The sequence below is a fragment of the Triturus cristatus genome, chromosome 5_1 (genome assembly GCF_964204655.1).
Source record: "Triturus cristatus chromosome 5_1, aTriCri1.1, whole genome shotgun sequence".
In the NCBI taxonomy this organism is placed as follows: domain Eukaryota; kingdom Metazoa; phylum Chordata; class Amphibia; order Caudata; family Salamandridae; genus Triturus; species Triturus cristatus.
The window spans coordinates 564,502,259-564,516,922 of NC_140587.1; the positions used below are offsets into that span (position 1 = coordinate 564,502,259).

The 14,664-nt window shown below is 46.1% G+C and overlaps 1 protein-coding gene across 8 annotated transcripts in view; it reads left to right on the forward strand.

Moving 5' to 3' along the window:
• The window catches only part of NCOA2 (nuclear receptor coactivator 2), a 1,201,189-nt gene that overhangs the window by 787,538 nt on the left and 398,987 nt on the right, over positions 1-14,664 (forward strand). For all 8 annotated transcript variants that reach the window (XM_085605462.1, XM_085605466.1, XM_085605468.1 and 5 more), the window contains one exon: positions 11,956-12,103. In XM_085605462.1, coding sequence (XP_085461588.1) covers positions 11,956-12,103 — 148 coding nt within the window. The remainder of the gene's footprint in view (positions 1-11,955; positions 12,104-14,664) is intronic.

Sequence of the window (14,664 nt, forward strand, 5' to 3'; positions counted from 1 at the left end):
TTGTTGCGGTCCCCTGCAGGATTGCTTCCTTTTCGGTTTAACAGTGCACCCTAGTGAGCGTGTCCAGTCTGCTACTTTGCGAGCTGTGCCCACGAAGACTCTGTGGGCCTGATCCAGGGCCGGCGGGGAGGCATCCTCATCTCCTTGGATCGTTTGCAAGAGCTTCGCAGTGAGCGCTTCTATATCTGTGCCCTCTGCACCAATCTGGACTCACTGAATGCGAATATTGTTGCGGCGGCTCCTGTTTTCAAGGTTGTCCTGCTTGGTCTGCAATTCAATGTGTTGATCTTCAAACACACTAATGCGCTGCAATAGCATTTCATGGATGTCTGATCTGGCATCCACAGTCCGCTCCAGGTAGTCCACCCGGTCCCCAATCTCAGTCACCACTCTCCGGATGTCACGGAGCCCCGACTTGAATTCCTCTTTCAGAGAGGAGATATCAGTGCGTATCTCCTGCAGGAACTGTTCCATAGATGCTTGGGTGATTGGCGCCGATGGCTCCCCGCCCGTCGGGCTAGGGTTGGAGTCGAGGACTGCATGGCCACAAAGACATTACCGGGTTTTCTTTGTTTGCCTTGGTACGTGGCATATCAGGAATCTGGAGCTACTAGTGCGTGGGGTCCCATGGGTGAGCTCTCCGCTGAGTTCTGTCCACTCAGCATGCTGTCAGCAGATCTTGGTCTCAGTGCTCCCTATGTAGCGCTCTTGGGTGCCTTGGGCCGTCAGTGCTCCAGAAGCCGTTGTGTTCCCAGTGCGTGGTGCAACAGCAGGTTCTCCCCGCAGCCACTCAACACAGTGACCCCACCTCCGCATGCCAGTGGAGGGCGAGCCTGCCTCCTAGATCCCTCGTTTGGGCAACGTTTGTGCATCAAGGAAGACGGGGCCTGCAGTCCAGCCCAGATCTAGTCCAGTGGAGCATGCGATGTGTGGGTCTACCATGCAGCAGCTATGTACTATGCAAGCTGTGCCCTGGTGTCGACAGGGGGTCTCAGGGCCCACTCCAGTCCTACACAAGGGGCGTGCCACCTGCCCCAGCACTTCCAATGATGACCGCCTCGCCCCTCACCACCCTCGTCCACCGGGGGGGGGGGCCTAGGGAAGCAGGCGCGAACACACTCCTGATGTGTCCCCCAAGTTCATTGCTGTGTCTATACAAGAGGGGAGGGGCTCACCACCTGTGTGTAGGGGTAATCGCTGAATTCTTGCTAGTGGATTTAGTGCCAGGGATGTATGGTGCTGCCTACCGGCTCAGGCGTGCGTCTAGGCAGCGGTTGTAGAGGTCGGGGCAGAGACAAAGTGAATCTTGAAGCCCCTGCGGGCAGTCGCTGGTTCCCGGGGCGCAGAAATAGGCCTCCAGCTCCGGTCTCAAGATGGCGGCCCCCGGGGCTCCCTCAGTGGAAGTTGTTCCAAGCCAGGCATGTGGCAGCCTGATGTGCCCCGCAGGTCCCAGGGGGAGGCCCCAGCGTCTCCGGTGATCCCCTCCAGGGAGACAGACGCAGGCCCCTCTCAGGTGCACCATGTAATGCTGTCACTTTCGGCGTGGGAGGGGACCAGCGCACTGCACTCATCTGCAGTAGTTTCCGGGCTCAGGAGAGCTACCCAGGCGTTGTTGCGGCCCGTTCTTCGAGCGGCATCAGCAGGATCTGGAGGACTTTTAGTGGAACCCTCTGCATCTGTACGGTGGGGGAGGTGACCGGCGCGCCGCCCGTACCTAATCGGAGGTGGCGGGTGCCAATCCCCTATGCAGTGTTTCCTGGGCTCAAGGCAGTCGCTCCAGCGGTAATGCAGTACAGCCAGTGGGGAATCCCAACTTGATCCCAATAGCCCCCGAGGTCACGGAAGGCTGCCAACACCCCCTCTAGCCCGATCACGGACTCCGGCCTGCAGCCACAAAATGGCGGTAGGAGTTCACCTCTCCTGCTCTTCGCTGCTAGTCGCCAGGAATCCAGCCATCCGGGGCATGCTCATCGCACAGGTATGTCCTCATATGCTCCTGGGGTCGACACAAGCACCTCAGTCCGGCTGCACTGCTCCGGTGTGCTTTGTTTGCTGTACGCCGGGCCTTGGGAGACTGAGCTCACCAAATGATGGTCTCACTCCATTGCTCCCGTGGCCACGCCCCGGCAATCTATTCTAAGGTAAGGAATCTGTGGCTAGAAGTCTGTCAGATGAACATGTTACTTACCTTTGGGAATGCATTATCTCGTATAGACTCTTATCTAGCTGCAGATTCCTTACCAATCCTCCCTGCTCTGCAAATGGATTACTGTGTAGGGAACACCCAAGGCCTTGGTTTGTCACGCCAGTGGTCAGTGCTCATCGTCATTAGTCGCTCCCGGAATGAAAAGTCATGAAAGTAACTGATGCCAGTGCACCAAGGTGGTTCCTTTTTAGGTATTGCATAAGTCACTTCTGGCGCGGCCATCGCAGAACCAATCAAGACCACCTACAGGGAACCGTGTTACTGTTTGAAAATCTTCCGGATCCAGACTAACGCCTGGGGATATTCCAAGGTACGGAATCTGCAGCTAGATAGTCTTTACCAGATAAGGCGTTACCGAAGGTAAGTATCTTATTCATTAAGATCGCTCCCATTAAGGACATTTTTCACAGCAGAAAAGAATATATCTAAAATTCCGGAATTAAAGAAAGTGTTATTGTTCCTCATTTAGGTAATGTATGTAAATTGTGGTCCCTAAAGTTGCCACTACTTCTGCTCTCTGTCCCTCAATAAAACCCTCAGTATCATGCCTCTGAAACTCTGGACTAATAGTATTGCTATTCCTGAATTGTTTTCTGATCCTGACACATATTGGTGTATGAGGGATACAACTGTCTTTCATCGTTAACCAGTACTTCTTGAGAAGGCGTCTCTTCTGTAGTAGGCAAACATCCCCTCTGAGTTCCTGAGTAGATTGATTACCTTCAGTTTGTTTGCTGGAGCAATATACATTCCTTAACATTAAAGCTTACAACGTTCTGCAATAATTTAGAAGGACAGGGAATGGATGGCTCTGCAGCCCTCCTTGTTCTTTGTATGACTTATCTCTATTGTCTGAGCTGATGCATAGTGTAGAAGCCACCTTTGTAACTCCTTAACATGTGCCCCCCAGTAACATATAAATATTACCATTAAGAAAACGTAATGAGTCATTTGCATTAACTTGTATCTTTTCCAGAAAGGCTTGGTCTTGTGGACCCTCTGGTAATGTCAGTCTGTTACAGAATACCCCTTCTCGACTGCTGTGGCCTGTCATAAGAGACCTGTCTGAATCCCAGCATTCAGCCAGAGCTTGTAGTAACTACTTCCGAGGCCTCCAGCAGCCCACGCTAAGCTGTCACTGATGCCCTTGACTTCACGTAGGGCCTCGTTTCTTGCTCCATTTTCTTCTCTAGCCATAGTTTTTTTAGGTCTCGGCTAGCGAAGGCTGCGCTTGCGCAGTCTCGCTCGCGAGATTTAATGACTTGGAGAAGAGGGGCTTGAACCCGCCCCTCTTCTCCCCTGTTCTCCATTGGCTGGCCTCTTGAATGCTGGCCAGCCATTGGAGAAGAGGTCCCGTCACTCAGATCAGGCCCCGTCCTTTTCGGATCGGGGGGCGTGTTTTTTAAAGAAAGTCTCATTCTCTCCTCCAGCCAATGGCTGGAGGAGAGAAAAGACAAACACGCCCCCGAATCCGAAAATGCCACTGCCTTTCTCCGAGGCATTTCTTCTTGACCTCGGAGAAAGGCAGTGGTGTGCCTTTTGCTCTGCCTTCTTTTACTTTGGAGAATGCTGACAGGCAGCCACTGTTATTGAAACCCTGCATGAACTATTTAATTGCACATTTAACTGTCGGTGAGTGAAATTAAATATACGGAATTGATACGGCACCACGATTAGCGCTGAAAGCACTTTTTTTTTCTTTTACTGCTTTGAGTTACTGCGGGCCTCGGCGTGTGAAACTGGATATGCCTTTATCAGGAGAAGCGCGTTGCTGAGATGCGTGCATGCTTTCATGGGGCCCGTTGCCAAGTGAAGCGTGTGAGTGGATGTTTTCCTTGAGCGTATTGCCTAGGGAGAAGAGAACGCGAGCAGCTCATGTCAGCAGACGAGGGAGCGCAGGTCATCGAAAGTGTCAGTTTACAAGGATTGTTCAGTGTCGAGGACTTTTCACAATTTTGCAGATTTTGTAAACAATACAGGGTCCTGCCGCAGCTCTTTGATGTGGCAGCCTGCTCCTTGAGAGCTACCGTTCAAAGTTTACTGAGGGATATAAACTCTAAACATGGCCGCTAACCTTTACACTACATAGCCCAAAAGGCTGAGGTGCTGGAGAGGACATTGCGCGTGCGCCTTCCCCTCGCCCTCACCCCGCCTTCCCCCCCTGCTTCCAAGTTTGGAACGTTGAGCCGACAGCCCCGGCCCATCATGTAGCCACCGCAGCTCTGCAACTCCTCCTCCGCTTTGGGCACCAGGCTCTCCGGGCTGTGCAACGAGCCGTGCATCCGGACGTCACTAGCCCACGCGCCCAGTTCCAGCCGCCGGCCGGAAAAAGTGCAGTTGCAACAAGCCGGGGGCGGCGGCTGCCGCCTGCACCCCTCTCGCTCCCCCACCAGTGGCTCCCGGGGCTTTGTGCGCCCTTCCCCCAGTGCGCGCGGGCCAAGGGAAGATGTCTCAGCAGAGAGGAGCAGGCGGAGGTAAGGTGACTGTAAACGCAAAATATGTGATTGAGCCCATATATGCTTCGGTTTATATCTGGGGCGCAGCTTGCTGTATTTTGGTATTTGGTTGTGCATGAAAACAATCTCCCTTGTCCAAGTCCTTTGTAACTTCTAAGTATTCAGTCGATGTGTGATTTGCTAAATAATTGCAAAGCCGCAGTTTTTAGGGGCTTGCAACAATTGAGATTTAAACCCAGGCCAATAAATGCAAGCTGCGTAATTGTATTAGTTTGCGAGACAAATAACGATATTAGAAAGGTACCTTAAATGCTTTGGGGGCCGAGATACTTCTGGTAAAACAAATAGGCCAACTGCTGAAACGTTTGACGCAGTGCATACATATTTCAGAATGTTTAGAGCTTGTATGGGTTGGATAACATTCTCTGACTTGTGCCATTATACTTTTCTGTAAAATGTAGGCAACCTGCATGTATTTGCATCACTTAAGACAGTGCATGCTTCTTTGAACGTGCATACGTCTGCAATAGCCTACTAGGGAATTGACTTTTTGGACTTGTTGAAATAAATGCGTGTGTTTTTGCTCAGCACAAATGTAAACATTTGTGAAAATCTGACTATGCAAGTCAGTGCGCTCCCGTACATGTATGGTGCAGAACCGTGATGTTTCTCTGCAGGGCTGCACCCAGCGGAAGTAGTGCTGCTTGCTAAAATGAAGGGCTGTATTGTTCTTCACTACTTAATTGTTGTACTTGCACTGCCTGCTGGCGAAATCACTTTATATTGTACAAATAAGTCATCTATAGCTCAAAGACACTCGGTTACTCTCGAGCCAGGTTCTCTCCAAATACCAACTCATGCTTGCATTCAAAGGCATGCTGCTTAGTGACCCGAGCTGAGGGGTGCTACGGGATTTTAATCGCTTGCCAAACATTGTATTCACTGTCCAACATTTATGAAATGCATTTGTTGTGGCCAGCATTTTCCCTCAATTTCTATCGTTTTTGTTGTATCGCACATCTGATGATATAACTGCCAGTTTCATGCGTCTCCCGCCTTATAACCATGCCTCCCTGTCTACGCATTGTGGGGTGCATTTGGTTGACACCCCCTTACCTCTCATTGCTCGATCCGAGATTTAACAAGCATTTACAATGCAACGGTCTCGGCATTGTTAAAGTTAGAGCTATTGGCATTGCTCATGACAATGCCGTTTCTTTAAATGTTTTAAAAACAAAAAACATAAGCAAAAATGATGTCATGAGCAATGCCAATAGCTCTAACTTTACCAATGCCGAGACCATTGCATTGTAAATGCTTGTTTTCTTTGTGTTTGCGTTAAACCCTTTGCCAGGTGGCATGTAGTTTTCTTGTTCTGTTTTTGGGTTTGAGCTAGGCCTCTGCGCCATGGTGTGTGTGATGTGTAGGGTATATTTTGCTTTGTTGGGCATTAAGACCTGTATTTTCAATCCTTTCCATCTGAAAATAAGCCTCAATGCTTGACCACACAGGCAGGGGACCCACTTAATTAGAAATAAAAATATATATGTTGCCCTCCTGAGTTCTCTTCTGTTCCTGAGGGTGACTGCAGTTAGATCTTGAAATAGCTACAGCTGAGACCCTTCAAACATCCTACAGTTGGTTTCTCACAGGTTCATAATCTCCTCTTTCTTTTCATAGAAATTGACTTGCTTTAAGATGTCCAGTGGAGCTTCCTATGTTACTAACCTAGTTTCCTAATCTGTATGGTCAAGCTGAATAAGGGATCTTCAGTCTGGTCTTGTATGTGGAGTTTGAGGTTTCTGATGAGCACTTAAATGTTGTTGCCCTGTACGTTCCTTAGGAGGCCTCGGATGCTTCTATTATTAGACTTTGACCTATTTTCCAGATCCTCTTGGTTATGCAGCACCTCCTCACATCTTTCCTCCATTTCTAGGATCTGGGCACTGGGGACATGTTGGTCTTCAGAAGGATCATTGACCCTTTTCCCCAAATCATCCACTCAGATGCACAATACACCTACATCTTCTTTTTGTTGTTGTTTTTGTAATTCTTGTAGCTGTAGTTAACATTGGGCGTGATTGGGTCTGCTTCTGTTGTGAGCTCCTCTAGGAACTAGTTCAGATACTCCTGGGATGGGGGTTTGGATACAGTAGCTGTTCTCAACTGTAATGACCCTGCAGTGTTTGAGGTCTCCGCCCTCCACCCCCTTTTTCTCTTCACTGCTTTTGCTGTCAGTTTTTCCTTAATGATGGTGCAACTTTGATAATCTTTGTTAGTGGGGGAGTTTCCATAGCTCCAAAACCATCTCCGGTCAACGTTATCCTGTTTAATTCACCAGAGACATGCTCATGTTGTGAAGGGCCAGGTGTGGCAATCACTATGTCCTTGTGTGGAGGCCTAGTTTTTCTCTTACTGTGTAGGGCGAGCCAGTGGGCCAGAAGAATGCTTTATCTTCCACCAGGGGCTCGCCAAGTTGTACTAAGCCATGCCTGAACTCCTTTATTGTGTACCTTCAGCCAGATTGCATTTTGCTCCCTCATGCATTCATGCTGGGGCTGCAGCAGGTCAGACCTTGATGAAGACGTGCCTCACTGGCATATCCCCGTCTCTATACATGACTTGTCTCTGGAGGGTGACATTTTCCTCTGGCTTGTCCACCCACACCTTAGACGCTCTCATGTTTGCCAGTTCTCATGTTGAAAGGCTACCTGTTGGGAACATAAATCTAGCTACAAAATTTATCAGATCTGCATTGCACTGTGCCTTGTGTCAGACACAAGAATTTCCCCAAGAGAGTGCTGCCTTAATTTCACTTTTCATTCTTCAGGGCTCTCCAGAGCAGCCCCCACTTAGCCTCTTCGGCCACTGCTTCCCGGTAATGCGCCTGAAGCCGCAGCCATTAACTTCCCTAAAAGTACCAATATTCCTCCCGGTGTAGCACCGCTCCCCCCTTTAGTTAAGTCTTTGTGCTGGGTCCACTGTAGTGCAAAGTTGCCTTGGGTGCCCAGCCAAAATGCTGACCGCCATAGCAGGAGATGGCCCACGCCATGCATGTGTCACCACTGCGCAGGGCTTAGTGTTGGGGAGCCGCAGGCTCGCACTCTCTGGGATGTCAACAGGTGCTCCTCCTCCAGAGTTGGTCAAGTGATGACTTTTAAAATAAATATTGGCAGGAGTTGAGCAGCTCTGACATGACTTGTCTCCCTACCATTGCTAGGCCAGGCCTCCACAGTTTTTTAACGCGTTTGTGTTGGTCTGTGTGTGCGTCTCTCTCTCTCTCTCTCTCTCTCTCTCTTTCTTTTTCTCTCATCAGTGCAATACATTTCATTCTTATTACAGGGTTAATGACCCCTCCCCCGCAAAATATAATTTTATTGTATGCTCACAAAAAATATATGCATTATGTATAGCAAGAGGTGAACAAGAAGCCAACACACAGCACACAAAAAAAAGTCATAATGGACCAAATATAGACGAAATGTGATTATATTCTGCTACATAGACATAGGTATCATACTCCAGCTAAACAAATTATTCAGACAGGAGAGGGTTAATTTTTGGGAAAATGGCAAGAACCAGCAGAAATATTTCAGTTTCACTCTGTCAAACATGCTCAAGACATAAGGCTTTGTTAGTTTATATTGGTCCCTAAAGATTTGGATAAAGAGAACATCCATTGAGTTTAGCATAAACCTTACAAATGCCTACTTATTCTCGAGGATATTAATAATGACTAAATTGGCAGACAAATTGTCAGTTTAAGTAAGAGTTTCATGAATGCTGAGGAGTATGGCCATGAAGTCCACACTCAGATGGTACACTCCTAAATGATCTTCAATAATCTCAAGCCATAGTATTGCATCACCAGGAGTTTGAAAGGTAGGTTGCATAGCTGTCACCTGCTCTTGACAGCTGTGTGTACCATATTAATGCTATTGTTATTGTCATACTGAATGAAATATTAAATTAATACTCTTTAAAGTATTTTGTTTTAGCTTTACTGTTTTATACTTGTTCCATGACTTCATGGTGGACTGTTTGTTCTGTACCTATGTTATTTTCATTGTCGGTCTAGGACATCATATTAAACATAACTTCTATTTCTGTAATATCTTATGGTTTTTGCAGCCACAGGTTTCCTTGTTCTTCTGTTTTCACAATATTACGATCAATTTTTTTTAGTAAATGTTTTGTATTTTTTAAAAGAATTCGATAAAGTAGACTCGTCATTACTTAGTCTACTTGTAAAGTGGATTTCAGTTATCTACATTTACCCTGCTATGCTGTAGGGTCCAGAGGGAAGTCCGACAGAATCCAGCTGTGCTGTTTTCACTTATGAGATCTTCAAGTAAGAACACCACTCTGAGAAAAGGCTTTACAGCTTGTTCTTCAAATATGGTCATTCCAGAGATGCTTGGGTGTCTTCCTTTTTCTAATCTCAAATCCGTTTTACGGTTTATAAATAATTATCTTCAGTTCCGAAGTATGTATTGCCTGGAATGCAGCCCATACCAGTCTGGCTAACAGTGCTTAGGAAGAATATGTATGTAAGGGAACTGTGGGCCCCATTTACATCATTGTGGGTGAAAGTTGTACTTCAACAGGCACTCTTTGTGACTTGGCCTTCCAGAAAGTGGTATTTTTGTTGACTTGGGACCTGTTGGCAGGGCCAAAGCTTAATCACTGTAGGTTGTGCGTCATGTGGTGCTGAGCTCATTTATTGTCTGCATCCAAAGACTACTGGCCATAATCAAAGGTGGCTCCCAATGGGCTTTTGTGGGAAGCAGCACTAAACTCTGTTGGAGATTTAATCTGTGTTTTCAATGTCTTTTACCAGTGACACATTTGTTGACTTTTGTCAACTATTGCATTTTGTGTGCGATAATAAGTAGGGAGTTTTGGGGGGCAGGGCTTACTGATGCATATCTAACTGTAGCTGTTGAATTTTAACCCTCTGTTACAGGTTTTAGGTTTAAATCCTAATGTTCATTCTACAAAATACATGCATAGAATCTATTCAGATGTACAGAGCACAACCTACTGTTTATTACCATAGTTGTACAAAAGGGGGTGGTGATGGACGGAGCATCAGAACCAATCAAACACTCACACCCAGTCAACAGATCTGGGTTTGATCCATCACCGTTCTTTAGCCCACTCTGCCACCCCAGTTCAGACATGGCCATATGCAAATCAGTCTGACCCTGTGCCTCATGGGAACAGTCCAGCCCGAACTGCCAAGCCATGCCTTCCCTGGACCGGAAACAAGCTTCCTAGGACCGGTTTCTGGCATTTCAGCCGTCTTCAGCCAGGCTTGCTTGAATCCAGTGGCAAAGTGAGCAAGGGACTCACGTCTGAGCATACCCTGCCAACTTATGGCGGACAAAGCGGTACAAAAGGGGGTGGTGATGGACGGAGCATCAGAACCAATCAAACGCTCGCACCCAGTCAACAGATCTGGGTTTGATCCATCACCGTTCTTTAGCCCACTCTGCCACCCCAGTTCAGACATGGCCATATGCAAATCAGTCTGACCCTGTGCCTCATGGGAACAGTACAGCCCGAACTGCCAAGCCATGCCTTCCCTGGACCGGAAACAAGCTTCCTAGGACCGGTTTCTGGCATTGTGATTGTTTGATTGGTTCTGATGCTCTGTCCATCACCACCCCCACCACCCCCTTTTGTATTACCTTAGTTGAGTCTGAGGAAGGATTTTGACTTATGATAGGCAAAGCTTCACGTATCATGATTTCTCATACGTCCCACAGCAATTGTAAAAAACAAAACAAAATTATACGCTGCTGTTCTACATGTATGCTTATGTCATGTTTGTGTATATCCAGTAGTTACAAAGGACTTTAAAACACACATAAGGGAGTTCAAGCCATGCGGTGAGTTAGAAGCACACACCCATGGATTTGTGAATGCATCCAAGTTAATTACTTCTGAAAACCGATTATAGAATGGCATCTGTGAGGCTTTAAACATTGTTCACTTGTGCTGTCCTGTGTCAATAACATGTAATCTGAACTTTGCACTGTAGTAATAAATCTCTGAATTTCCAATAGTACAATTGCTTGCAGTAACGTGACATTGACCACATTTATTTTCGCTTCTTGGTGTGTGTGAGTTTGTGGGCGTGTGTGTGTCTATACATTTGTGTGCATTTATGGGTGTGTAATGTATGCAGTTGTACAGTGTTATATGTAATACGGGCTAGGACTCATGAGAGGCCAAGGCTTGAGTGAGTCATGATAGCCGCTCCCTTAACAGTGATATTAAATAGTAGATTATACTCTGCTCATCCACTTATATTGTTTATGCCATGGTGCTTTTTTTTCATGTGTATTTGTGTTAACAAATGTATTTAACCAATACTGGGATGCAAGGGGTTAAATGTGTGCAGCAAGATAAAATCAGGCTCAAAAGATACGTGGCTATTAAGAGTTGTTTTCTTGTACAAAGGAATTGTTACATGCAATTTATAAGGCAGTAAATGGTTCTTCTCATGTCATTTTTGCTGTACTATGGTAATAAACTTGAATTTGACTTTTTCACTCTACTAATAAATCTATAAATGCGTGTTTGTTAGTACAGTTTCTCTAAATAACGTGTTATAGAGCCGCATTCATTTTCACTGCCATGACCTGTATCTGATATAGATCTACATAATCTGAATTCACCATCACAAATAAGTATTGCTTGTGTGTGAAAAACACAATATAATGGTCCTTTTGGATGGATTATCTAGCCCCCGATGTGATGTAATTGTTCTGTATTATTACCTGTGTAGTTAATCTGGGTCCTCTGGTACAGAACTTTAAGATTTTGCAAGAATGTAGAATAAGTGAGGTCCAGCGTGGTCTGAAATTCCAAGCCATGATATAAAATGATGCCATTAGCAGGCTAATACATGCAGTTGTCCCCTGAATTCATACCACGATGTGAATGAGTGTACCCACATTATATCAAACAGCGATGCATTCTGGCACTGTCAAGGTAATTATTGTTGTAGAAGAACATGCAACAGGTGTATCCCTGATTGTTGGGATTCATGAGCCCGGAGTGCTCCTAACAGAAGTATGTTGCAGAAAGACCAATGCCTATAACATATGTACCTCTCTTGCGAGTGTAATAATGTGGCTACTCATCCTCAGGGTTCTCTTTGGAGTGGGAAGGCAATGTGCTGCATAGTGCCTGCCAACCGACAGGAGCTCTCCTGTAGCTTCACATACTGAGTTCCACAGTACCGATTCTCTTCTGCTGAAGTTGTTTTCTGCTTTCCCACAGTGCTGAGACAAGGACTGGCGTTCAGCCCTTTGTATCGATTCTCTTTATCCGATGGCACCATAGTCGCGGCCCAAACGAAAAGCAAGCTTATTCGTTCCCCGACCACGAATGAACCACAGCTTGTGATGTCGTTACATATGCTTCAAAGGTAAAGAAAACAACAAAATGTATTTTACTGATTACATACAGTCTTCAGAGAAAGCTAATCACTTTTCAAGTTTGAAACACGGATACAAACGAAACCTCAAAGCAGCTATCATAGTTACACTAGACACTTGATTGTTGTGGTTACATTAGACTGTCAGCTGACCCTAATGTGCAGCTAGAGGCAAGCACCAGTTACTTTGGAAGTGTCAGTTTGTGTAATTAAAATCCACTCCTAACAAAAGTCTATATATTGGTGAAACCCATCTTTTCGGTCTAGACGGCTAACAAAACTTAAAGAAACTATGACTCACCCTTGTTGTTGTTTGCATTGCCCAAGCCTCTTCTGTTGTGCTACGATATTTGTCATTTCCCATTGCTGGCTGTTTAGACCACCATCTTACATGCACGAATCTTATGTTGGTGAACATTTTTCAGCACTAATCTGTTTGCATGTGGAGTAAAGTGTTAATTCCAGTGTCTTGAATGCTTTCCTCTTAGTTATTTTAAAGGTTTTTTTGGCGGGGGGAGAATTTATATAAGCATGCCAGTCTTTGGTCAGAATAGCACAATATAAAAAGGTCCATGATGCAAAAAATGAACCTCTGTTTTATGCTTTAGTGTCAACTGGGGATGGAATACCCAAGGCTCAGTGGCGGTAAATTAACTGATTTTAATTAAGATTAACATGCAGGTGAACTGGGATTACACAAATGTAACTCTCCATATTCTGAATACCAAACAGCCAGTTGGATTTTACCTCATTTGTCCAAGCACTATCCAAAGCATGACGTTCACCTTTCTCCTTTAAGATTGCATTGTATGCATGTTTGTGTGATAGACCAGTGATGCATTTCTTATGGGCTTGGCTATCCTCAGCTGGCAGAAGAAGGTGCCTTATTTATTGTCATGTGTATTATATGCCTATGCAGTGCTTATAATACTGAGCTCTGCCTCATTAAGGGGATTTAGTAACAGAAACCTTTTGTCATGCACAAATACACTCCTTGCTACTTCTTATACAGAATGTCCTGGGTGATGCCAGCTCCTATTTGCTCAATTTGTTCAAATAAACAGTTTTCACACATAATAAGCACAATTACCCCCCCAACCCCCCCCGCCCCGCGAGTGTACAATTTCTTTCAGTGACTAAAGTTACTAGCTGGTTAGATTGAATGGCTACTTAAAATGATTTGTTTTGCTAAATGTGACCTTCCTATAACTGCTGGGATGCTATTAGCGGTTAGTGGAAGTAAGCAAGTGATGGCAACATCTAAGCAACTCTTCCAAAGGCCTAGCTGCCTTCGAGTGCCCCTTAGAAACATACTGTGGCATTTAACGCAATACAAATGGCATCCAGCATTCTCATTTCATTGGCTTGAAATCTGGGATGCTGAGCAGGGATGTGACTTAAAGCTGCCAATGCCCTTGTTTTCTATGTATGTAGCATGTTTCATTGTAGATACACATACCTGCCATCTTCTGTTGGGTGTGGCTTTTTACAAGTTGTTTTTCTTTGAAGACGTTTTGAGTTACAAGATACCTTATGACTTCTCACATAGCCAACAATGCACTAGGCCAGGGACTCCACCTTAGATTGTTTATTCAACCATCGTATTTGGATGTTCCAGTGCCAGCTCTGGGAACAGCGATGTCTTCAACTGGATTCGGTGCCAGACTTCGAGACCCTGGTTCCTTTGACTGAAAAATTCAGTACAAGTGCAGCAACCACGTTTTGGACTCTGCTTAGAGCGGCGTAGACAAAACTTTCATGACCCAGGATGTATACCCAAAGACTAATTGAGAGGGTGTTATGGAGCGAATGACCTTCCAGTTCTCCCCAGATATAACTCTAAATCCCTCTCGTCAGAACAGCATCATGTGTGCAACCTCTATTCATCCTCTAAGCACGAGGAGTCGGCCCGTTGGACGTGCAGAGCGTTCATGTGCAAAATACAATACGGCGCGGACTCGAAAGACACTGAAAACACCACACGATGCAGTGTCGGGGCAGGGCGTGGGAGCCAAAACACCTGACATATTGGGCCCGATTATATTATTGGTACCAAAGGAAAAGAATAGGGGTCGTCCAGAATCCAGCCTGCGCAGCGGTAGCAAAGCCTAGAAGTTCTAGCCTTTGACATCTCGGAGGCTGAGTACTAGGAAGACTCCTATTGCGCCATAGCAAAGGCTCCAGGACACCTAGTGCTCTGATTTCCCAACACAAGCTCTGGAATCAGCCCTCCAGGGACTGACTTCAGAAGAACCCTGATGTTGATACCAGTCACTACTCCTGACGCAGTCTGGCATCAAGCCTTTTGGTGATCAGAAAGATTCGGACCTTCGAATGAGGCTATACATTCCAAGCCTTCTCGACCTTCACGAGACCCCTTTGGCTCCAGGAAATCCTCCTGCGAAAGGTACCGAGCTGACACTGGTTCAAACTCGAGCCTCCAAAAGACCCACTTCAGAGTTGAAATCTGCTTTGAAACGGACTGCAAAACCTACATCACAATAGGCCCACAAACAGGTCTTGATGTTGAGATTGGAGGCTAGTGTGGTGCC